The 25,891-nt window shown below is 41.7% G+C and overlaps 1 protein-coding gene and 1 long non-coding RNA gene across 3 annotated transcripts; both read right to left on the bottom strand.

The window, feature by feature from the left end:
* Positions 1–103: 103 nt before the first annotated feature.
* On the bottom strand, positions 104–14,499 carry TRA2B (transformer 2 beta homolog). 2 transcript variants are annotated; one of them, XM_007519776.2, is made up of 9 exons: positions 14,227–14,499; positions 4,903–5,036; positions 4,107–4,269; positions 3,293–3,481; positions 2,737–2,852; positions 2,263–2,346; positions 2,061–2,120; positions 1,587–1,660; positions 104–1,321 (listed from the first exon to the last, which is right to left on the bottom strand). In XM_007519776.2, exons 1-9 carry the CDS (start codon positions 14,260–14,262, stop codon positions 1,311–1,313), a joined length of 867 nt encoding a protein of 288 aa, XP_007519838.1. In that variant the 5' UTR covers positions 14,263–14,499; the 3' UTR covers positions 104–1,310. The 2 variants fall into 2 exon arrangements, with proteins under 2 accessions (XP_007519838.1, XP_016042211.1); XM_016186725.2 differs by having other exon boundaries at positions 1,587–1,657; positions 14,227–14,444.
* LOC132540486 (uncharacterized) lies at positions 5,617–8,626 on the bottom strand. The gene is made up of 2 exons (XR_009551691.1): positions 7,429–8,626; positions 5,617–7,151 (listed from the first exon to the last, which is right to left on the bottom strand). It is a non-coding gene; the product is annotated as an uncharacterized LOC132540486 (long non-coding RNA).
* Positions 14,500–25,891: the final 11,392 nt, after the last annotated feature.

Here is a 25,891-nt window from a genome sequence, read left to right as displayed (position 1 = left end):
TGTTTGCATTACATATGCTGGCAAAATTAAGTTACTTGCCTATGAAAAGAACCTTAGAAAATGGAAATAATTTAAACTCAGAAGAAACAACAGAGAACATGTCTTCTAGGATAAATGTGGAGACCAGAGCTATTTAATGCCATTTTTTAAGAGATGATCATTCCAACACCTAGTCATTCACTCTCAATGGCAGGGAATGTACATACATTAAATAAAACAAAATCCAATGACAAAGAAAAGGATGTATCCCAGCCCAAAGGACATTGCAGCAAGAACTGAAAACTACACGATTTTTTATAAAACAAAAAAATCTATGTAACGGAGTTGTACCAGTCTTTTTCTTTTCATTTGTGTTTATTTAAACAGTTCTCAAAACATTTGAGTAAATTTGGCTTCCTTTGGTAAGCAAAGGACCTGAAAATATTTAAAAAATGAACAGGCTTAAGTCTTCAGTTGATACATAACACAGGTGTAGTGTGTTCCCTTCTCTGTTCACAAACTCTGAAGAACCCAGTGCTTTCATATAACCCGACAGCTAGAAGAACCAGAGTACATTTGTGGTGGAATGTATTGTTAGTTGCTGAGAATTGGTTGAAATACCATTATCCCCTTAAAACAGCTTTAAGAAGTAGCCTTTGTAAGGCATACATCATTAGAACTCTTCTTACTCCCTGCTATGTAATACAGATTACATAAAGGCGGACAAATCCACATTTATATAAGCATTAAGCAGTTGCTGGACTGAAGTTCTAATACTAGCTAGCAGTAAAGGTTACAGAGCATAATTAACACACTTAGTTGCAGGTGTAGTAAGTTTGGTATGTCTTATGAACTGGAGGGGGGAAATGGGCAATTTTTTGTCCTGAAATTACTAATCTGAACAGTTTTACTAACGGCTTATGTTAGAAAGTAAAAACCAAACTTTATTGTTGCTTTTTTGCCATTTGGTAGCATTTTACACACAGGAGTCGATCTTCAGAATACCCTGGATTCAGTAGAAAAACCTTTTAAATGAAAGTTTTTGTACAATAGAAACTTCTCAGCAGTCGAAATTTAGACTGTAAAAAAATACATGCAAAACATACTTTTCTGAAAACACTTAACTTTGAACAAAGCACCAAACTACACATATGCAGAATGAAAACAGCATTTCAACTCCACCAAAAGTAGTCATCATAAAAGGTGTAAAAGTCACCTAACTTCACTAGGCACTGTTCACTTTTTAAACAGAAGACAATAAAAATATTGTCCACAAACAATATCCCAACTATAGGGCAGGTTTCAGAAAAGTTTTCCTTCAACTTCATGCTTTAGTAGCGACCTGTGGAGAAAAGAGAACTGTTTTAATCAAGAGAACTGTTACATATATTTGACTTCTCATACCACATAACAGGGCCTTTTAACTATCAACAAGAGAAAGGATAGCCAGGGTTATTCATGCATCCCCACGCCTGTGGGAGGGGAAAGTGTGAGAAGATGAGGACATAATGCAGTTTAAAGGAAACCTATTCTTCTGAAGATAGGTTGTGATTTTTTAATCCAGGGAGCAAATTATCACAATTTAAGAGCAAAATGATTTAACTTACGAGGAGAGTATGATCGAGATCTGGATCGTGATCTGTATCCACCACGACTATAGTAAGGTGATGGTGACCGTCTTCTGTAAACAAATTAAAAAATCATCAAGTTTTCCAGGCATCAATGAACGACTTATTTATGTTTACATCATTAAGGAACAATGTTAAAAATTATTCCTATTAAAAAAAAAAAAAAGGCAGAGGGTAGAACATTCATGCCCGAGCCTTCAAAATCCCAGGTTTAATCCCCTGCACCACCATAAGCCAGAGCTGAACAGTGCTCTGGTTAAAACCAAAACCAACCACCACACACCAAACATACACACAAAACTCTAAAAAAAATTTTAATAAACTTTTTTCCTTTTGTTGTTGGAAAGGACAGAGAGAAATGGAGAGGGGAGGGCAGAGGGGGAGAGAAAGATAGACACCTGCTTAACCCACTGTGCTCCTGCCTCACACCCTACACATAAACTTCTATCATACCTGTAAATCTGATCCCTGTCTTGAGCAGCTCTCCATCCTCCTCCACCACCACCACCTCCTCTGAAGGCAGAAAAACATACATTTTTAAAGAATATATGTTAAAAACTTCCACAAAAACCAATAAAAACTAAACCTTTGAAGGGTAACAGCACTCTGAAGATTACGGCTTTATATTCTGTTGCAATTGAGGTCTAGAACTTACCTGTATGATCTGCTATAGTAGTCACGATCATCATAGCCTCGATCATATCCCCTGTCGTAGTAATCCCGTCGTCGTGAGCTGCCACTAGAAATAATATAACAAATGGGACATGATCAATTTAATTCATCCTTGAATTAAAAAAAAACGGGGGTGGGAGGAGCAATTACAGATTAGTGTGTGAGGACTTGGGTTCAAGTCCCTCGTGCCCATCTGTAGGGAGGAGGCTTATGTGGTGAGCAGTGTTTTTGGTCTTACTTCTGACCCTATAAGAATGACCTTCTGTACTTTGGCAAGTTAAGACAAGCCATTACTGCTCCTTATTTCTTCAAGGTAGTGGACTACTACTAATCAAATCTTTCCATTGAAAATAAACTTATTAGGGGGCCAAGCTTCATGAGTAGTTAAGTAGGGCTGCAGGTATCTCCCTCCCTCTCTGAATTTCTGCCTCTAATACATAAATATTTTAAAACTTACTAAGTAGGTCTCCCCATGTAAATCCCAGGTGTTGGAGTATGTGGTCTTTTTGTTATAGAAAAGTCAACTCTGATCCTACGTCCATCAAGTTCCATTCCATTGGCACGTTCTTTAGCCTAGGGGAAAAACACACATGTAGGTATAAATAAATATCCTGGCTATTCATAGCTTTTTAAAATGCAAAGCTGAAAAGTTATGACTAACACCTCCAAGATTCAAAGAAAGCTTAAAACATTTTATTGGGAGGAAAATTGCTACAGAACCGTAGTTACTTCAATTAACTTCACCTTTACTGCAGAAGCTATCCAAACACCTGTGCCTAGGAGTTTATAGCACTATGCTTTATGTAAATAAAACAAATAATCTCTTTTGCCTCCAGGGTCATGCTTGGTGCCTACACCAAGATTCAACTGCTGCTGGAGACCATTTTTCTCCCTTTTGTTGTCCTCGTCTTATCGTTGATTATTGTTGTTGTTGGGTAGGACAGAGAGAAATAGAGGAGGGGAAGACAGGCTGCGCTACCACCTGACCCCCACAAACTAAATAATTTACTTACTTCCTTGGCATCATCCACATTTTCAAAATACACAAAAGCAAATCCTCTTGACCGCCTGGACTGTTGGTCATATACAATAGATACATCAGCAATGGGGCCGTATTTAGAGAACACCTCTCTTAGATCTCGTTCTGTAGTGTATAAACTTAGTCCGAACACTCCAAGACAACAATTGGGGTCAGGATTAGCCTAGAAATAGAAAGAAAATGAATGGGTTATAAATTTAAAGATTTTTGTAAAGTCACATCAAAATTAAGTTAAAAAGAAGGGAAACATGATCTGCACCTTAATAAAATTTGCTTAAATGTCAGGCCAAGGAAAACTTTGAATTCTAATTGGGGCACTATTACTAAGGAACATGTGTTACTATGTTATAAAGTGATGTACCAACATTATAGGCAATAGACAACTGACTTATTTCTAGTAATGTGACATTTTAGGACATCATCCTGCACTCCACCAATAAGCCACCTCTACAGCTAAGGTGGGTGGGGGTGATGGGGACATCATTGACCCCTCTGAACAGACTCCTGAGCTGAAAAGCTTACTGGGTATGGCACATGACTTGCCACCGTGAGATTCAGGTTCTAGCCTTGGCATTCACTAGCAGATGCTATGGCACCACAGCTTGGTGCTGTGTTCTTTTTTCAACACTTTAAGTTTAACAGGAAAATTACAACAAAAACCTCAAAACCAATTTTTCACACACAACCCTGGAAATGGGGCTGATGTGGAATTAGATCCATTATCTTACGGTTTTGTAATTCACTATTTAATCACACACACACACCCCCAAAACAATGTTTCAACATACCCGATTCCCAACATGACGCCTTCGAGTAGACATAGGAGAATGACTGTGACTGTGCCGTCTTCTATAATCTCGACTGTAAGACCTGCTACGGGATCGTCTATGGGAACGTGACCGAGACCGTGACCTTGTGTAATGCCTTCGAGAACTTCTTCTGGATCTAGATCTGGAAGACAAAAGGAGTCAAGGTTATGGACTTTAAATTCTTTAAATTCAAAGCCCAGGGTTGGCTCTAAATCACTTGGTCTTCTGTAATTTACAATTAAGTTCATTTCTAGGATCAATACTAAATAGACCAACACATTACATTATTTTCATACTTTACAAAAACACACATTGGAAAAGCTAAATAAATAACAGGGAAGGGGCCAGGTGATGCTGCAGCTGGTTGGGCACTTATATTTTTATTTTTGTTGCAGGTGGAGAGGTGGGGTTTGGAGCGGGATCCATATGCTCGTCCTTGGTTTCACATTATGTGGGCTTAACCTGCTGTGCCACTGCTTGTGTTTCCCGGTTGAACACTTACATTATTACAGTTCTCAGAAGACCTGGGCTCAAGCTTCAGAAGTGTGAAGCAGTGTTGCAGGTGTCTCGTCTCTTTTTCTCTTCCCCCCCACCTTAATTTCTGTCTCTAGTAAATAAAGGGAAGTGGTCCAGGAGGTGGTGCAGTGAATAAAGCACTGGACCATCAAGCATGAGGTCCTGAATTCAATCCCTGGCAGCACAGGTACGAGGGTGATGCCTGGTTTTCTCTCTCTGTTTCTCAATAAATAAAAAAATAAAGGGAAAAAAATCTTACCTAGATTCAGATCTGGACCTGGACTTTGATCTGGAACGTCTGGAGTCTTCCTTGGAGCGAGACCTTGCAGGAGTATGCCTTGCAGATTTCCCAGATCCATGAGCACTTCCACTTCTGGAAGCAGAACGGGATTCCTACATGTAGATGTATAAAGTTTAATTTGTATACTTCTGGGCAACTTTAAAAACAAATAAACTGCTGTTGAGATAATGGTTGAGGGAATGTGATTTCCTTCAAAAGTAAATGGTTCAAGCATGAAATTACTACACCTGCTATCATTAAATCGACATCCACTGTTTTGTAGCAGGGGTAAAGTTAAAAGAACCCACCCATTCTCTTCAGGAAGGGGCATTAAATCAGGGAGTTGTTCAGAGCCTAGATTTTTGGGAATGTTTAACTAGGATAGGAAACTACTGACACCTGTATTTTTGTACCTATGTTTCTATCAAACTACAATCAAATCTTACATAATTCAAAACCCATGACAATTTTTATTAGACCTCAACTCTTCAAGTTTTATTTATCATTGATGGGGAAGAGATATATGGACAATATTTTAAGTCCTAGAGTAAAGCAGAAAACTAGAGGAAAGCCACTAAGGAACCAGAACAGAGCTACGGCAGGAATGTGAGTCTTAGTCAAATGAAGTTGAAGCAGCAAACTGATGGGGAACAAGGAAAGGATAAGTTCAAAAGTTACATGAATTCATTGATGTAGCCCGAAGTGGTGCAGTGGATAGAGCACTGGACTCTCAGGCATGAGGTCCTTGGCATCACATGTGCCATATCATGTTTTCACTCTCTCCACTCTGCTAATAAATACATTTTATAAAGAAAAAAAAAAAAAAAAAAACCAAGGCTCCTCATCCAGAAAAAGAACCAAGGATTGTCAAGAAAAGCCTGTCCAGGTGATACAAATAGTCCAGTGAAACTAGCAACGAAATCCACAAATAGGACAACTAACTCATCAGTAACTGAATGGCTCAGAGTCAACTGATCCGCTGAGAATGTATACATATATAGTAAGAAATGGATCAGGAAAATTTCAAGGTTCCAAAAGAGAAGCACTAATGAAAAGAACACCCAGTGAATCTTTCAGCCAGTTCATCTGAGGCAAAATCACCTAAGTCTACACATGATAAAACAGCCCTGAATCTTCTCCAGACAGAGCATAAATGTTTTGCGTCATAAGAAACTTTAAAGTTAGTCATAAGGACCAAGTAAGAAGCAACACTGAAACTACAGGTCAATAATCATGAGACCATAATTCTTTAAAGGCATAAGACACAGATCTTAATGCCCCAAACACTTAAAATATGGTATTTGATTTACAGCCTATAAAAAAAAATTCCTAAGCTGCCAACACAGTAAGATGATAATGGCCAAGGAACAGTAATTCTAAAATATAAAATCTGATTCTCAGGCCCTAAAGTAACAGCAAGATCTCAAACTCATTTTAAAATGTGGTGCAGACATGTCTCTCATCTTGGGACAGCCCACACCAATCCTTTCAGAATTATATGGTTACACTTCTGCAAGTAACTTTTACAATAAAATCATCCCATAAACTGACATTGTGTATGATAGATTCTTCCATGTCTCAATAGAGTAACTTTTCTTTAAAGCACTATACAGCTCTGGTTACAGTGGTGTGGGAACCCCAGGTGTGCAGAGCCTCAGACAAGTTCTCCAATTAGTGAGAACAGCTGCCTTTAACACACATACACAAAAAAAGTTGAGTACATCTATAAGCACAATCCAATCCAGTTTGCTGGACAAAGTGTTTTCTTATACTAGTAGTTTCTGTGAAATAAAAGAAACTAAAGGTACTACGGACTTTATGAGGAAGTAATTGCTATGGCTTAAGAGCAGAAACGTGTGCACCTCACCAGAGAAACAAGATCTCCAACAGAGCCACTCTGGATCATGCATGCTGGGTACTAAACTCAGAACCTCATGCTTTGAAGTCCAATACTTTAGCCACTGAGCCACCTCCTGGGCTATTTAAGCAATTTAATAGAAACCAGTTATTATAGCCTAAAGTATAATGGAAAGGAAAACAGAAAGCCAAGATTGCTCCTAAAGCAGTTTGCCTGCTATAAGGGAAAGCATTTGTAGCCTAGGACATAACCCTTAACAAGTCCTCCCTTCCCCCAATAAATTCTGGATCACCTTCTCTTTGATATTACAACTCTTGGGCTATGGACTTCACTGCCTGGCACAAAGGGAAGGATTGTCTCTCACCCTTACCTTTTTTTTTTTAATATTTACTTTTATTTATTCCCTTTTGTTGCCCTTGTTTTATTGTTGTAGTTATTATTGTTGTCGTTGTTGGATAGGACAGAGAGAAATGGAGAGGGGAAGGGGAAGACAGAGAGGGAGAGAAAGATAGACACCTGCAAGACCTGTTTCACCGCTTGTGAAGCGACACCCCTGCAGGTGGGGAGCAAGGACCTTATGCGGGTCCTTGTGCTTAGTGCCACCTGCGCTTAACCCGCTGCACTACAGCCTGACTCCCCACCCTTACCTTTTTAATGTACTGAGGAGGGAAGGCACTTAGAATAAAAAACCTCAAGGGTGTTTCACTAGCACTCATGCTACCCTGACCTTATACTTAACCTGACTAATTGAATTATATTATTTCAAAGTTCTTTTATATGTGGCAGTCATTTTTTCCCCCAACCATACCAAATACTAGAATCTTTGGTGTATTTTTAAAAAATTACCCCATACAACTGAGTTGACCCTAATGTCTTTAAAAAAAAAAAAAAAAAAAAAGCCTTCAAGAAATGTTAAAATGTCATTTAAAATCACTTCCCCAAGTGTTTTAAGATCTGACGACTTTCAGGGGAAAGTATTTAGGTTGACCTCACTTCTAGAACGGATACATCTGTGTATTATGTTGATGTGTACTTGTCCTATTCAACTGAGGGACACATCAATTGAGCCTTCAATTTACTAAACAAAAATAAAAATGCAGGTAACAGAATCTTTTGGCCTATTTTCCCAGTATATTATCAGTGGGAAAGCTTAGCAAATTTACCCTGATAAATGTATAAGAGGAATGACAGCAGAAAATCAAAGGGAACAAAGTGATTTCTGAATAAAGCACATAATACTATTGCCACTTTGAGTAGATACACCATTTACTTGCTTATTAGCCTGTACTTTGGCAGAAACTCCAGTCACTCACCAAAACAAACATCGAACAAAGAATTAACCACCCCTATGAATTAAGCACATCTGCAAAGTAATGTTTCTAATGCCTAAAGGAACTATCCTGCTCATTGTATTGTTTGGATTGAGGGTGTTAGTTCTATTAGCCATCCTGGTACCATACTTTATTACAGAAAACCATGACAACTGTATCTACCTGCTGCTTAGTACTGAATGAGGGATCAGTCCATTGTAAGTCTGGGGATGTGGCAACCACCAGTCCCAACTCTGGAGGTACTTACTCATGCCCCAGGACCAGCAATTAGATGAAAGATCTGGAGAAAACAACAGGAAGACAACCCATGCTGGAAACCTCATTCCTGCCTGACTGCAATGGCTTATTTTTTAAATATTCATTTCCATCATTTGACTAAGAAGTGAAACTGAATTACCTAATTAATTCATACATTTCCCCTGGAAGGCACTTCTTTACCCTGTATATATTTTCTCTTAAACAAATAATGCATGCATGTTTAGCAAAATATACAGGGACACATAAACAGACTAGTAATTACTTAGCGTAGTGCTTTCTGATTCCAGATTACTTCTTATCTTAACTTCATTTTTATTTCTTTTCTTCATTCTTCCGTTTCAAATTCTGACTTCTTTCATCTTCCCCACTTCACACAAATTGCTCAATATTCTACAAGTGGGACTTCTGGTCTGATAATTAGCATGCATTCTTTCTTTTATTTTTTTCAAATTTCAGCTTCACTTATTCCTGAGCTTCAAACACTCATTTACAAAACTTGTCAAATGACGACTTCCGCATTTTCCTTCTTCAACATTAACCTTAATAGAAAAAGAACAGGATGAAGAATATTTTAAAACTCCAGGATAAAATCCAGTGCCAAAACTGAAACTAGAAAAAATATTCCCTCGTTTTGGTTCTTTTTAAAAAACTAGAATATGCAGCTAAAAAAAAAAAGAAAAGAAATGAAACTAGTCTTTTGGTCTACTCCATTAATAGATTTATCATGCTTAAGTTGAATGCGAAGTGCACAACTGAACATTTACTGTTCACCTATAATTTTAAGAACTCACTACATTTCACACTTCTTATTGCATTTATCAATAGAAGATGTCAAGTGTCAAAACATTCTAATCTGAAAACAGCAAGTTAACACAAAAGTGTAAGAGAAAGGAAAGCTAAGACAATTCATTTGCACAATGACAAGGCTCAGGGTCCTAGAAACTTACAAAGTAAGTTTAAAAGGCCAAGGAATGCCACACAATTTTGTACTGCATATTTAAAAACAAAACAAAAACAAGACAGAGGGAAATCTCAATGTTTGGACTGTAAGTGCCCAACCCACCCCTAGAAAGCTTGGTGAGATTTTTAGAGTATGAACTACCATAATGCAAAATCTAACCAACCATTATATAAGCAGCTATGCAAGAAAGCAAAATAAGCTTCAATCCAACATTAAAAAATTTCCTAAATCCCCCCCTTGAAGAACAGAATTATATTCTGCCTAAAGATGGAAACCCTCTTCAAAGGTGGCAAGACTGAAAGAAAATCCCAGCTCATCTCACACTATATACAAAAATGTTGCCTTCATAGAACATAATGGTTTTCCTACATCCATTCACCTTATGATCTTTCATTTAACTACCAATCATTTCCTGTCTTACTTCCTCTATGGAATAGAAATTTTTAGACCTATCTGGGCATATAGACAACCATGGCTATTGTGGAAATGTTAGTCTTCTTTAAACAAACAGCTTTCTGTTTTTTTTTCCTAGTCATTGTTTATAATGGGGGGTGGGGGGTTTGAGCAACTTTTAAAGAGTGTAGGTTAATTGGTTTTTTCTTACTACCCACCACTAAAATGTAATGGGAAATTTTTGCTGGCAATGCAAATGTAATCATGGAATCAGAATGCCCAAGCAGGTTTCCTCCTAAAGATTAGGTAGGCAGAAGGCTTACTGGAGTGGAGGACAAATGTCTACTACAACTTTTTAATTTATGCCTCCCTGCTGTTCTATTATCCTTTCCTAACCTTTTAGAGTTTACTACTGGATAAAGATTAAGATTTCAACTCAGTTCTTAGAAGTAGAGGCTTTATATACCAAAGACTCACCACAGTGCTGGCTTTTTTTTAAAGATACTATGAAATAAATCATAATAATCACCATCTATTTATTAAAATAACTTCAAGGATCACACAACTCCATTCACAAAACACTGAGACTGTGCATTCATTGAGAGTATTTTTTTTAAATGGAGGGCTCAAGGAGGACAAGGACACAAAGAAAACCTTGATCCTGATAAAGATCCCATCAATGACTCCTCCACCCCCTGCTACTTAGAAGGTTGGAATAAGGAATAATATTCTCTAAAATACTACCACCACATGCCTTAATCAGTTATAAACTCAAGCTTTTAAGAAATTCCTTGCAAAAACACCACAGAACTTTAATTTTATATTCATGAAACATTCAATACACCAAAAATTTTCAGAAAAATGCTCCTTAAGCACAAAAATCAATGCAGATTGGGGTTCTCACATTCATGCTGTCATAGAGCAAATGATAAAAATAACCTATGATTGCCAAAACCCAATGCAAACATCTTGGGGGAATCTTGAATACCAATTTTTTACAGAAGAACTGTTTATGGATCTGAAGCTTTAAATCAAGATTAATTGACAATACTAACTCTATATCCCACATCCACACTAAAATAGTGATTCCTAAAACACTGCCCCCCCACACCATTTGTAAGCAAATGTTATAATTATGGGTAAAAATATATCAATAGAAAAAGATATAGGCATAGCCCTCTACAGCAAAACGAGTACTACTAGAATTTGGATTTTACTGGAGATAAAGGGAGGCAAACTGAATTCCATTTAACTCCACCTGATTTTCTCTCTAAACTTGAGTATACCGATAGTACTTACCTTGTAATCACTTCAATTGCAAAGTCACTCCTAGTCCCAAACAATACCCACATATTAAAACATTAACTAAAATTAGGGAAATAGTCTTCAACCTGGTTTAAGAGACCTACCAGACTCACACTCAAACACAAAGCAAACTATTTTCTCACTTTACATAGTTTCAATCCTTTACTGTAAGAATGCTGCAGTGGCCACCAATCTTTACAAAGAAATAGACATGTTTTAGTTTTGAAGTTCTAACTAGCAGCTAAGAACTGAAATTAGACAATCCCACATTTAAGTGGAAAAGAAAAAGGGCAGAATCTGAACGGCAGTTTTGATGGGATCGCATTGCAAATGCTATTTAACTGTACACAAACCAAGACTAACTATAACATACCCCACCCAAGATCAAATCTACAAAAGTTAATATTCTACCATTCTTCTCTGCTTGCTCCTATAACCATGAGAGCTTGCCAAGAATTAAAAATCACCTGAAGTAAAATAAGGGGCAGGGGTAGATAGCATAATGGTTATGCAAAGAGACTTTCATGCCTGAGACTCCAAAGTCCCAAGGTCCAATCCCCTGCACCACCTCAAGCCAGAGCTAAGCAGTGCTCTGATACAATAGCTATTTAAGGGCGGAGGACAGATAGCATAATGGTTATGCAAACAGAAACAGACTCTCACGCCTGAGGCTCCAAAGTCCCAGGTTCAATTCCTGGCACCACCATAAGCCAGAACTAAACAGTGCTCTGGTTAAAAAAAAAAAAAGCTATTTAAGTCCAAGCACACTAACTTCCTAAATCTAAAGAGTGACCACTACAGGACCATAAAGTCCACCACCCCAGACATTACCAGGCAGCTTTAAATGTGCCTGCTATTAACTCCACCATTCATTCTTATCCTTCGAAATTTGTGACAGGGTAAAATGTGCAGAAAGTGCCTTTTGTTGCATACATTGCACTCCACAAGGTGTCAAACATACTGTGGTGTCTCCTCTACCCTCTCCCTACTCCTCTCTCCTAGATCTAAAAAACAAACTAAAAACCTGAGGTACACACAAAGCCCTTTGCAAGACAAGGGGGGGGGGGAACCTGTGAGGAGGAGGATCTGAAAGCAAGATTCTAACTTCTACACGTTTAAAAAAGAGACAAGAAAACATAGAGACCAGTTTTAGATATGCAACTAAAACCTGATGTCTGACTAAATTCAGGATAGTGTATTTCACACTTTACCTCTCAAGGCACTCTTAAGTGTATATAAAAGTTGGGAGTGGTCAATGACCCTGGGTCCATGCTCCCAGAGGGATAGAGAATGGGAAAGCTATCGGGGGAGGGGTGGGATATGGAGATTGGGCGGTGGGAATTGTGTGGAGTTGTACCCCTCCTACCCTATGGTTTTGTTAATTAATCCTTTCTTAAATAAAAAAAAAAATTAAAAAAAAAACGTTGGGAGTGGTTTTATCTTTCATTGCTGATAAAGATTCCAGATTCTGAAGGCAAGTACAGTAGTAACAGATTAGATCAGTCATTTCAAATGACAGTCTCTTCATAAATTCAAGATGACCCTGAATGCAGGGATTTCACTGCTTTCAGCACTTCTCAAATTAAACTTTTGGCCAATCAGATCTGAATATTTTACTCGGCCTTTTCAAGCATTGAGGCCCCAAGCTTCTTTCTGGTTTTATCCTTCAGGGTTCAAAACACTAACTGGAGAGAGAGCATAATGGTTATGCAAAAAGCTTTTCAAGGCCGATAAACTAACGGTCCCAAATTTAATCTCCAGCAATACCAGTGCTCTGGAAAGGAGAGCAAAGCAAAGCGGTACTAACAGGAAGCAACCAGCACACCAAACAAAAACATTAGCACGCTGCTTTATTTTCTCTCCAGCAAATATCTAAGTCACCGGAAGCAGTATGAAAAGACCCTAATAATGTGTTTTACCAGTAAAAAGAAAAACACAATTCAGAAACTCCTAATTATTGATCATGAGAAATAAAGCCAGGACCTACGCCCATGTCTTCGGTAAAACATGTCGACTAACACTTCAAAAACAAACAAACAAACAACCCTGTCCTCCCTGGTCGTTTTGTATGAAATCCACGGCAGTTGAAAATGGATGTATTTACCCTACAACCGCTCTGGAGCGTTTAAAGCGAAATCTGCAAGGAAAAGCCTGAACAAGCAAAGCAGCAGCCGTGAAAACGCCCCAGCACCCAGTCTTATTTCTATGGCGTTCTACCTTTTACCACCACCTCAAGCCTGGAAATAACGCCCAGTTCCGCCAAGCTTACACCCCACAGCCACTTCCTGCTCGTCTCACCCTGGAGACGCTGCAAATTGCATCGCACCGACACTCTTCTGCACCCACGTTTGGGAGGTGGCGACTTCACGGTCCACACACCACCAACCACCACACACCACCGGCCTCAACAAAGGAAACGACGGCGCCCGCCAATTTCTTCTAGATATACTAACGGGGGGTGGGGGGGAACCGCTCCCCAGAAGCTCACGCGCAGGTCTCCTCTCTTATTTCTGGCCATGCTTTTGGTCGGGGAGGAGCCCGTTTTGCGGGCAAAGGCAGAAGCCGTCATTTCACACAAGAGCGCCATGCCCGCGGCCAACGGGCCCAGAACTCAGCCCGCTCTCGGACGCCCCGCCCCCACCCAGGCAAGGAGCCTGAGCACGCCCGAGGCGGCCCCTCCGACACGCGCTCCGGGCTCGCAGACGCGCCTTCCCCGCGCCCCTCCCCCACGCGGCCCGGGAGGCGCCGGCCGGCGCGCGCGAACTCGCCGCCGCTCCGCCATTTTGTGCCTCTGGCAGCGCGCCCAACCCGCCGTCCAAGATGGCTGCGGCGAGGCTTCGCAGGAGAGCAACGGCGAAATAAGACACGCTCCCCTCCCCCAACTGCGAGGGGGACCCAGCGGCCATTTTTAAGCTTTCCTTCACTTATAAGGGGGAGCGGGGGAGAAAAAAAAAAAACCCTCAGAAAACCACAACCCTGCCGTCTCCGGCACTAGCCAAGCTACGCCCGCCGCTGGCCTCCTTCACCAACGAAAGACGTTCTCCGCGGGGAGGGGTGGTAGCGAGACCCGGGTTCCAGCCCTCCCGGCCTCAGACTCCGCTCTTTACCGTCCGCTTCGAGGCCGACGGGCCTGGAAAGAGGCAAGAAGCTGAGACCACACAGCCGCCCGCCCGCCCGCCCGCACCACCTCCACGTACCCGTTCGCCGTAGTTCTGTTCGCCGCTGTCACTCATGATTCCCAGCTGTCGCCGCCGCCGCCGTTCGATGTGCTTCAACGGAGGCTGCCAACCTCTCGGGCCTTCAGTTAACGAGGCTCCGTCCGCCGCAGCCTCGCGGGACGCACCGGCTCGCAAACCGCAGGAAACAGGAACGCTCCCCAGCACCTCCGCACCGGCTCTAAGGCTGCCGGAGGTGACGCGGCGCTATTTAAGGCCTCCCGGCCCACTCCCAGAACGCGCGCTTTCTTGGCCCCGCCCTACGGCCAGAACAGGAAGTGATGTAAGCCCACACCCTTCACTGGGCCCAACCCCTCTCGCAGGCGCTCTGTGAGGCGGGAAAAGGAGAGCGTCGGGTGGTCTCTGAAGCGGTCGCCCTAGGGCGTGATGATGTCACGTAGGGCGTGATGATGTCACGTAGAGCTTCTCAATCCTTTCTGGAACTTTCCAAAAAAGCCCTGGTAGGGGAGGGGAAGCCAGGGAAGTGGAAGATCGCTTCAGTTTTTTCCAGTCCTGTTTCTCATGCCTGAGATTGGAAGTTCTAGGTTCAATCCTCAGCATCACCATAAGACTGAGCTGAGTAGTGCTCTGATTTAAAAAAAACAACAACAGAGAACTCTACTCTTCTGTCTTCTCTTTTGGCTTTATTAGATTTCTGTGTGTCTTTTTTGATGGCGAGGTCCGGTACTCTCCTTGTACCCGACCGTATTTGGCATCTATAAAATCCTCGGTGGTCGATCTTTCCCTTCCGACTTGAATAGATGCCAAGCACTTCCCCAGATTTTGATTCCCTAGAATCAGACACAATCCCTATTTTGAAAAGGTTGGTGTAAAAAAAGAAGAAGAAAGAAAGAAAGAGACAGGACGGGAGTGAATAGCATAATGGTTACGCAAAGAGATTCTCATACCTGAGACTCCGAAGTTCCAGGTTCAATCTCCCATGCCACCATATGGCAGAGCTGAAAAGTGCTCTGGTTAAAAAAAGAAGAGAGAGAGAAAGACACCATATTTGCCTAGAAACGGGTACAATTATAGTTGTGTCATGAGCACTATTCATCTCTGATTTATGCTGATGCTGGGGATTAAACCTGGAACTTTAGAGGCTCAGGCATAAAAGTCTTTTGCATAATCATTATGCTATCCTGCCCACTATAGAATTATTTCTGATTTTACTTTTTTGTATTTATTTATTTATTTATTTATTCCCTTTTGTTGCCCTTGTTGTTTTATTGTTGTAGTTATTATGGATGTCGCTGTTGTTGGGTAGGACAGAGAGAAATGGAGAGAGGAGGGGAAGACAGGGGGAGAGAAAGATAGATAGAAATATAGACACCTAATAAAGAAATAAATTATTTAAAAAAAAAGGAGGAGGGGGAGAGGGAAAAAAGAAAAAGAAAGAAAAAGTTCTCATCACTAACTTAGGTCCTTCTCCACCAATCATGCCCTAGAACCCCAAAGCCCTCTCCACCTCCTCTCTTCCCCTTCTTCCCCTGAGTCCTTTGCTTTGGTGCAGTACATCACACACTTTTTCTTATCTGGAATATTCCTATATCATTCACATGTTATCTCCTCTAGAAGACTGACTTGATTTTTGTAATTTTATGCAGAGCTGGAGGATGAATCCAGGGCCTCAGGCATGTGACATCTGCCTAAGTAACCTCCATGGCTCAGTGTCCTAGTCTGATTGTTATTGGGTTTTTTTTTTTTTTTTTTTTTTTTGTTTTGTTTTGTTTTAACCAGAGCACTGTTCTTTAGCTCTGGCTGATGATGGTGCAGAGGATTGAACCTGGGATTTTGGAGCCTCAGGCATGAGAGTCTCTGCATAACCATTATGCTATCTACCCTCCCCCCCTCCACTGCCTGTTTTTGTTTTTAGAGAGAAGCAGACCAAGAAAGCAGAAAAACACCACAGAGCCATTTCACCATCCATGACCAATCCCCCCCCCCCCCCCGTGCAAAAAAAAAAAAAAGAAATATAGACACCTGCAGATCTGCTTCAGACCTCCTCACCTCCTCTGCAGGTGGGAACCGGGGGCTCAAACTGGGGTCCTTACGGCGGTCCTTGTGCTTTGTGCCCCCTGCGCTTAACCGCTGAGCTACCGCCTGACTCCCGAATTTGGCTTTTATGTTTCTCACTAAAACATGAATTCCTTGAGGGGAAAGCCCATACCTATTTTGCCCACTCGTTTATCGCCAGTGCCCTACTGTGTAGTAAACCTTTGATAATACTTGAGTGAAAGAAAGCAAAGTATGAATCTAGCCACTGCATCACCCTCGAGGCCTGAATTCAGAATTGACTGAATGCCTTTATAGGACCTTCCTAGGAGTGAAATGGGCAAGAAAGACAGGAGACTTGGAACAGTTGTGGAACAAGAATGCTGATGTAGAGTTACCTAGCAAGAGTTCATGAGTACTGACATTCAGGCAATTGTGCTTTTTTATGCCCAGAAGAGTTTCCTTTTTTCAAATTCACTCATAATCACTTGGTTCAAGTCATAAAAAAAAAATAATAATAATAAATAAATAAAACTCTCATGCCTGAGCCTCTCAGGCCTTAGGTTCAATCCCTAGCACCACTATAAAACCAGAGCTGAGTGGTCTGGGAGGAGGCGCAGTGGATAAAGCATTGGATTTTCAGGCATGAGGTCCCGAGTTCAATCCCCAGCAGCACATGTACCAGAGTGATGTCTGGTTCTTTCTCTCTCTCTCCTCCTTTCTTTTTCATAAATAAATAAATTCTTTGAAAAAAACAAAACCAGAGCTGAGCAGTGCTCTGGTAGTAAATAAATACCCAAGGAAGCTCAAAAATGGGAGGGGTGTCTACAGGCTGTATAACAGAAGAATATATATATATGATAGACTTGCTTCAGATTTCTGTGATTTGACAAATTTAAAGCATTTAGAACAATTATCTAGTCCCTAATTAGTTAGTATTATGTTGGTCACTGTAGGATGTTATTAAATGGGGACTACTAACATTTATTTATTTATTTATTTATTTATTTTGCCTCCAGGGTTGTTGCTGGGGCTCGATGCCTGCACTACTAATCCACTGCTCCTGGAGGCTATTTTTTTCCCTTTTGATGCCCTTGTTGTTTATCATTGTTGTTATTGCTTTTGTTGTTGTTGGATAGGACAGAGAGAAATGGAGAGAGGAGGGGAAGACAGAAAGGAGGAGAGATAGACACCTGCAGACCTGCTTCATCGCTTGTGAAGCGACCCTCCTGCAGGTGGGGAGCCTGGGACTTGAAACAGGATCCTTGAGTCGGTCCTGTGCTTTGTGCCATGTGTGCTTAACCTGCTGCACCCCCCATATTTTATTATTATTATTATTATTATTATTATTATTATTATTATTATTATTATTATTATTATTTACCAGAGCACTGTTCAGCTCTGGCTTATGGTGGTGCAGGGGATTGAACCTGGGACTTTGGAGCCTCAGGCATGAGAGTCTGTTTGCATAATCTTTATGCTATCTACTCTCTGTATTATTATTTTTTTAATAAATTTTATTTATAAAATGGAAATACTGACAAGACCATAGGATAGTAGGGGTTCAATTCTACTAACATATTTTAAACAGGGTAATGATTTGGCTCAATTTGTATTTTGTAGGATTATATTCCCTGTTAGGTTCAGAGAAAGTTTGGGGTGGGGGAGATAGCATAATGGTTATGCAAAGAGACTCTCATGCATGAGACTTCCAAGTTCTAGGTTCAATCTCCTGCACTACCATAAATCAGAGCTGAGCAGTGCTAAAGTAAAAGAAAGAAGGAAAAAAAGAGTTTTTGGGGTCGGGTGGTAGTGAAGCAGGTTAAGCTCACATGGCTCGAAACTCAAGGACTGGCATAAGGATCCTGGTTTGAGCCCCTGGCTCCCCACCTGCAGGGGAGTCACTTCACAGGCGGTGAAGCAGGTCTGCAGGTGTCTATCTTTCTCTCCCCCTCTCTGTCTTCCCCTCCTCTTATCCACAACAACAACATCAATAACAACAATAATAACCACAACAACAATAAAACAACAAGGGCAACAAAAGGAAAAAAAAAGAGAGAGAGAGAGTTTTGAAGGAGGTGAAAAACTAGACCACTGGGAGCCTGGCGTTAGCGCAGCGGGTTAAGCACACATGGCGAAGCCCAAGGACCAGCGTAAGGATCCCGGTTCGAGCCCCCAGCTCCCCACCTACAGGGGCGTCGTTTCACAGGTGGTGAAGCAGGTCTTCAGGTGTCTGTCTTTCTCTCCCCCTCTCTGTCTTCCCCTCCTCTCTCCACTTCTTCTGTCTTATCTAACAACTACAGCATCAACAAAAACAATAATAACTACAACAACAATAAAAAACAAAGGCAACAAAAAGGGAAAAAGAAAAAAAAAACTAGACAATATAGGCAGCTATTACATAGGGTGACAATGGTGGCAATATAAAAATGGAGAGATTTTAGGTATGTTATGGAGACAGAATGAAAGAACTTGTAGGAGTTTGGTGGAATGGAAAGGACTCAAGAAAGATTGGGGTGTCCCAGACTGAGATGGAGAAGTCTGAAAGCAGTTTGGAGAAAGGGGGAAAGAACAAGGGGTCTGATTCTGAACTCAAGTAGGTCTGAGATGCTATGAAATGTCCACATGGAAGTTGTCAAGTATATTAAAGCATTGAAAACCATGTGAGACCTAGAAATCATATGCTGTTTTCAAGCATTCAAGAGTAATTAGGCAACAAATTATGCCCCAAGTACACTAAAATTTGTGTTGTTGGCAATGGAATATTCCATTTGGCTTCCTCCTTTATTATAAAAGTGACATTTTATCTTGCATGTATACTGTTGACTCTACCATATGGGTGTACTTATTCAATCATTTTCTTCTTCAAAATATTTTATTTACTTATTCTATTCTATTTATTTATTTATTTATTTATTGGATAGTCAAATGGAGGGGGGAGATAGAGAGGAAGAGAGAGACACTTGTATCCCTGCTTCACCACTTGTGAAAGTTTCCCCCTTGAGGTGGAGACTGCGGGCTTGAACTTGGGTCCTTGTGCACTGTAATGTGTTCACTCAACCAGGTGTCCCACCACCAGGCCCCTATTTATTTTACTTTTGAGAGAGTTGCAGAGAGAGAAAGAGAAACACCTAAACACTGCTCAACTCTTGTTTATGGTTCTTCTTCTAGCGTTTGCCCTTCTTCCGTAGCCAGTCAACAGCGTCAGGTTGAAAGCTGTCAGGAGCTGCTTGTTGCTGGCTTTGAAAGTGACTGGGATCCATGTGGATTCAGTCGGCTAGGAAGGATCGTCAGTTTCCCCAATGAATGGGGACTCAAGGGATGCACCACAAGAAGGTCGATCCAATGCATCCCTTTGTTTATGGTGGTGCACGGGATTAAACCTGGGATTTTGCAGCCTCAGGCATGAGAGTCTGTTTGCATAACCATTATGCTACCCTCCCCCCTCCATTTTCTTTTCTTTTTCTTTTTTTGAAGCAGTGTTATTGCTGGGACTTGGTGCCTGTACTACAAATCCACTGCTCCTGGAGGCTATTTTTTTCACTTTTGTTGCCCTTGTTTATCATTGTTTTTTTGTTTGTTTGTTTATCATTGTTATTGTTATTGCTGTCATTGTTGTTGGATAGGGCAGAGAGAAATCGAGAGAGGAAGACAGAGAAGTAGGGAGAAAGATAGACACTTGCAGAGCTACTTCACTGCTTGTGAAGCGACCCCGCTGCAGGTGGGGAGTTGGGGCCTAGAACCCTGATCCTTAAAACAGTCCTTAACGGCACCATGTGCGCTTAACCCGTTGCAACAACACCCAACCCTCCCAAATTCAGTCCTTACTATCACCATAAACTAGAGCTGAGCAGTGCTCTGGTAAAAAAAAAATAAATAAAATAATAATAATGATAATAATAAATTGGGTGTGGGAAGATAGCATGATTATGCCAAGAGACTCTCATGCCTGAGCCTCCGAAGTCTCAGGTTCAATCCCCTGCACCAGCATCAGCCAAAGCTAAACAGTGCTCTGGTTAAAAAAATAGTTAAAAGGAGTCGGGCCGTAGCGCAGCCGGTTAAGCGCACTTGGCAGAAGGCACAAGAACTGGCGTAAGGATCCCGGTTCAAATCCTGGCTCCCCACCTGCAGGAGAGTTGCTTTACAAGTGGTGAAGCAGGTCTGCAGTTGTCTTATCTTTCTCTCCCCCTCTCTGTCTTCCCTGCCTCTCTCCATTTCTCTTTGTCCTATCTAAGAACTACGACATCAATAACAACAACAATAACTACAACAACAATAAAAAAAAACAAGGGCAACAAAAAGGAAAATAAATAAATAAATAAAAGCCTCAGATGATACTTTCAATTTCTATTAAAAATAGTTAAAAAATTAAATTAAGGGGAGTCGGGCAGTAGCACAGCGGGTTAAGTGCACGTGGCACAAAGCACAAGGACCATAAGGATACTGGTTGGAGCCCCCGGCTCCCCACCTACAGGGGAGTCACTTCACAAGCGGTTATGGTCTGCAAGTGTTTTTCTCTCCCCCTCTCTGTCTTCCCCTCCTCTCTCCATTTCTCTCTGTCCTATCCAACTACAACGACATCAATAACAACAATAATAACTATAACAATAAAACCACAAGGGCAACAAAAGTGAAAATAAATAAATATTTTTTAAAAAGTTAAAAAAAATTTTTTTTAAAGTGGTGGGTGGGGGTAGATAGCATAATGGTTATGCAAAGAGCCTCTCATGCCTGAGGCTCCAAAGTCCCAGGTTCAATCCCCAGCACCACCATAAGCCAGAGCTGATCAGTGCTCTGGTAAAAATAAATAAATAAATAAAGTGGTCTGGGAGGTGGTGCAGTGGATAAGAAAGGCATTGAATTCTCAAGCGTGAGGTCCTTAGTTCAATCCCCAGCAGCACGTACTGCTATCATTTCTCATTTCTCATGAATAAATAAATAAAATCTTAGGGGGACGGGTGGTGGCACACCTGGTTGAGCACACATGTTACAATACACAAGGACCTGGGTTCAAGTCTTCAAGCTCCCACGCCCCACCTGCAGGGGGAAAGCTTCAGAAGTGGTGAAGCAGTGCTGCAGGTGTCTGTTTCTCTCCCTATCTCCCTCTTCCTTTTGATTTCTGACTATCTCTATCCAATAAATACATAAAAGATAATTTAAAAAACCAAAAAATCTTTACAAATAAATAAAATTATAAATTTTCATAGAGTCAGCACTAGAGATTTAAAAAAAATTTTTTTATTGTCTTTGTCTATTGGATAGAGCCAGCCAGAAATTGAGAGGAAAGGGTTTGATACAGAGGGAGAGAGACAGAGACACCTGTAGCCCTGCTTCACCACTTGTGAAGATTTCCCACTGCAGGTGGGGACCGGGGGCTCGAACCTGGGTCCTTGGGCACTGTAACATGTGCGCCACCACCCGGCTTCCTAGAGATTTATTTTATACTTGAGAAACTTCTTTCTTTCCCTTAGGAAAGAAAAATGTACCCTTACAGGCTTTCTTTTTATGATTTCCTTTATAGATCTGATGGCAATTAGACAGCTTTCTTTCATTATTGAAAACATAGGAGAAAACAAATTTCAGATCACATCAGCAAAATTATGGCCTGGAGAGGTGGCACAGTGGATAAAGTGTTGGGCTTCCAAGTATGGGCTTCTGAATTCAATCCTCAGCATCATCTATGCCAGAATGATATTTTATTTCTCTTGCTTTCTCTCATGCTGGTAGATAAAGGAATCTTTTTTAAAAAAATTTATTTCTTTATTGGGGAATTAATGTTTTACATTCAACAGTAAATACAATAGTTTGTACATGCATAACATTCCCCAGTTTCCCATTTAACAATACAACCCCCACTATGTCATTTATCATCCTTCATGGTCCTGTATTCTCCCCAACCACCCACCCCAGAGTCTTTTACTTGGGTGCGATATGCCAATTCCATTTCAGGTTCTACTTGTGTTTTCGTTTCTGATCTTGTTTTAAATGAATCTTGAAAAGCAAAACAAAAACAGGCAAACAGTATTTGATGTTCCACCAGCTAAATCTAAATCCCATCCCCAGTCAGCGATTTTTGTGCCCCCACCCTTTATTTGATAGGACAGAGAGAAGTTGAGAGGGGATAGGAGACAGAGAGGGAGAGAGAAAAATAGATAGCTGCTGACCTGCTTCACCGCCTGTGAAGTGTCCCTGCTGCAGGTGGGGAACTAGAGACTCAAACCCGGGTCCCAATGCAAGTCCTTGTGCATAATAGTTTTGCAGAGACTCTCTTGTCTGAAGCTCCGAAGTCTTAGGTTCAGTTCCCCACACCACCATAAACCAGAGCTGAACAATAGTATATAAAAAAGAAAGAGAGAGAGACAACTGCAGACCTGCTTCAGCTCTTGTGAAGAAGCAGATGGAAACTTGTCTCAAGTGGCCTCCCCCAGGGCTCTGTTCTGGCTCCTACGCTATTTAATATTTACATCAATGACCTCCCAGAAACTTCTTCAAGGAAGTTCATCTACGCCGATGACATCTGCTGTGCAACTCAGGCATCCAAATTCGACATCCTCGAGGAAACACTCACGAAAGACAAGTCTCTGATATCTGATTACTGTAAAAAATGGCGACTAATCCCTAGCACTGCAAAAACGGTATCATCTGTTTTCCATCTACACCATGCCTCGGCTTCGAGTGAGCTTAATGTGCAGCTTGGCGATACGAGAATCCGGCATGAAGCCCAGCCAGTCTATCTTGGCGTTACTCTCGATCGCACCCAGTCATTTCACAAACATCTCATAAAAACTGCAGCAAAGGTGGGCGCGAGGAATAACATCATTGCAAGACTGGCCAGCTCCTCATGGGGCGCGAGCGCTTCCACACTACGATCATCATCTCTGGCATTATGCTATTCCACTGCAGAATCTGTGCCCCAGTATGGTTCCATAGCCCCCATGTCCACTTGGTCGATTCCAAATTATATTCCTCCATGAGGATCATTTCTGGAACCATCCGTTCCACCCCGGTTCCATGGCTGCCAGTTCTGAGCAACATCGCCCTGCCAGATAATCATTGGGATACGGCATCATCTAAGTTCATTTCCCACATCTACGCCCGACCTGACCTGCCAATATACGCGGATATCTTCGCCCACCCTGTCCAACGCTTGACGTCTCATCATCCAATCTGGTCCCCTACGCCTACACTGAACTTCTCTGTTCCAGACTCTTGGAAACAGAGTTGGCAGTCAGCTGAGGTAAAGAACAAACACCTCATCACAGACCCCTGCAAGCGTCAACCCGGCTTTGCCCTAGCACGTTATGATTGGGCCCTCCTCAATCGCTATCGAACAGGCCATGGCCGGTGTGCCGTTATGTTCCATCGCTGGGGAGCCAGAGACGACCCGAACTGCCCCTGCGGCTCCAGACAGACTATGACCCACATAGTCAATGACTGCCACCTCTCCAGATTCAAAGGAGGTCTCGAAACTTTACATCAGGCTCAACCTGACGCTGTTGACTGGCTACGGAAGAAGGGCAAACGCTAGAAGAAGAAGACTGACTCCTGTCCAAGAGATAAAGCAGGGTGTGGCAGAGATAATCCAGTGGTTATGCAAAGAGCCTTTCACAGACCCACCACTATGCCACTGAGGTATAGGTCTTCTCCTGAGTTTCCTGGTAAATTCTCTGTCCCCTGGTGTCACCACAGGGCCTCCCTGCCTCTGCTCCAGATTCTGAGGGCATTAGCAATGGAGACTCACAGTTGCTTTTGGTGAGTCTCAAGGGAGTCCTCTTCTTCCTTCAGCTGTCCCCTTATTGGTGGAACAGACTGGAGGTGGTGTTTCAACTGATAGACTGTGGGACTGTTACCAGCCACTTAATCTCTCCCTAGGCTCCTCTCTGGCCACCAGCCACAGGTGTTTGCACTCACCAGTGATTTGGTGGGTTCCTGAATTTGTTCTAGTCCTATCTTGTTTCAGTACCAGGTGGTCTCCTTGGTATTCCTAGTTGATCTGGGAGAGGAGAGAAACAGATCTGTTGTTGCTTGTAGCCCCACCTCTGGAAGTCTCAGCAGTTTTTTTTTTTAAATGACTTAATGCTGATGTACAAAATTATAAGATAACAGATCCAGGGTTGTAATTGCACACTTTCTTCTTCTAGCGTTTGCCCTTCTTCTGTAGCCAGTCAACAGCGTCAGGTTGAGCCTGATTTAAAGTTTCGAGACCTCCTTTGTGTTGGTATGCATGAGACCCCTTCTGTTTCATTTGGTTTAAATCCCCCCTGCTTAACACTATTCTATTTACATAACCACTTCATTCTATTTACATAACCACTGTTAACAAGTTCCACCCTCCCTCCAGGGCATTTGTGGTTCAGTGATAGGATTTTTGCCTGCTCCACCCCCTCTTTGTCACACTCTGATTTTCACCAGTCACTTTTCTCTCCACCCTCTCTATGTCACATCCTGTTTCCACCTTACTTGGCAAGTATATATAAAGACAGCATTGTGAGTTTTACAGTACTGTACCTTGAGTTTAGCTTAGCTCTTCTTAGATTGTGCTGCGTCCTGCATGAATAAAGAGATACTGCCTACAGCTCAACCATGAGTCCCTGGTCGTCTGTTACCCACCTGTGAAGCCAGCCCGGCGAAAACAACATAACCTGTCGAAAACAACACCTTTGAATCTGGAGAGGTGGCAGTCGTTGACTATGTGGGTCATAGTCTGTCTGGAGCTGCAGGGGCAGTTCGGGTCATCTCTGGCTCCCCAGCGATGGAACATTGTTCCCACCACTCAAATTCTGTATCCCAAATCCTTCCGTTAGAAGCTATAGTATTTCTTCCATGAGTTAACTATTATTTCTATAGCTTTATGTCTGTATTTGTATATGTTTGCTCATTTTCATTTATTTGTTTTGGTCCTGCCTTGCCTTCTCTTACTTTTTTTTCTTTTACGGGAGCACAGCTCCACTCTGGCTAATGGTGGTGCAGGGGATTGAAACTGGGACTTTGGAGCCTCAGGCATGAGAGTCTCTTTGCATAACCATTATGCTATCTTCCTCCACCCCCCCTTTTCTTTTCTTTTTTTTTTAAATTTCTTTCTTTTTTAAAAATATTTATTTTATTTATTTATTCCCTTTTGTTGCCCTTGTTGTTTTATTGTTGTAGTTATTATTGGATAGGACAGAGAGGAGGGGAAGACAGAGAGGAGGAGAGAAAGATAGACACCTGCAGACCTGCTTCACCGCCTGTGAAGTGACTCCCCTGCAGGTGGGGAGCCGGGGTTCGAACAGGGATCCTTATGCCGGTCCTTGTGCTTTGCGCCACCTGCGCTTAACCCGCTGCGCTACAGCCCGACTCCCTAAAATTTATTTCTTTATTGGGGAATTAATGTTTTACATTCAACAGTAAATACAATAGTTTGTACATGCATAACATTCCCCAGATTCCCATTTAACAATACAACCCTCACTATGTCATTTATCATCCTTCATGGACCTGTATTCTCCCCACCCACCCACCCCAGAGTCTTTTACTTTGGTGCGATACGCCAATTCCATTTCAGGTTCTACTTGTGTTTTCTTTTCTGATCTTGTTTTTCAACTTCTGCCTGAGAGTGAGATTATCCCATATTCATCCTTCTGTTTCTGACTTATTTCACTCAACGTGATTT

Source organism: Erinaceus europaeus, chromosome 9 (genome assembly GCF_950295315.1).
Source record: "Erinaceus europaeus chromosome 9, mEriEur2.1, whole genome shotgun sequence".
Classification (NCBI taxonomy): domain Eukaryota; kingdom Metazoa; phylum Chordata; class Mammalia; order Eulipotyphla; family Erinaceidae; genus Erinaceus; species Erinaceus europaeus.
This window is presented reverse-complemented; position numbering and strand designations above follow the sequence as displayed.

Coding starts and splice junctions, on each gene's coding strand:
- TRA2B (XM_007519776.2), bottom strand. CDS start 14,262: ATGAGTGACAGCGGCGAACAGAACTACGGCGAACGG. Junction 4,270..4,902: donor AGGTCCAGATCTGAATCTAG/GTAAGATTTTTT, acceptor TTTGTCTTCCAG/ATCTAGATCCAGAAGAAGTT. Junction 2,121..2,262: donor TACTATAGCAGATCATACAG/GTAAGTTCTAGA, acceptor TTCTGCCTTCAG/AGGAGGTGGTGGTGGTGGAG.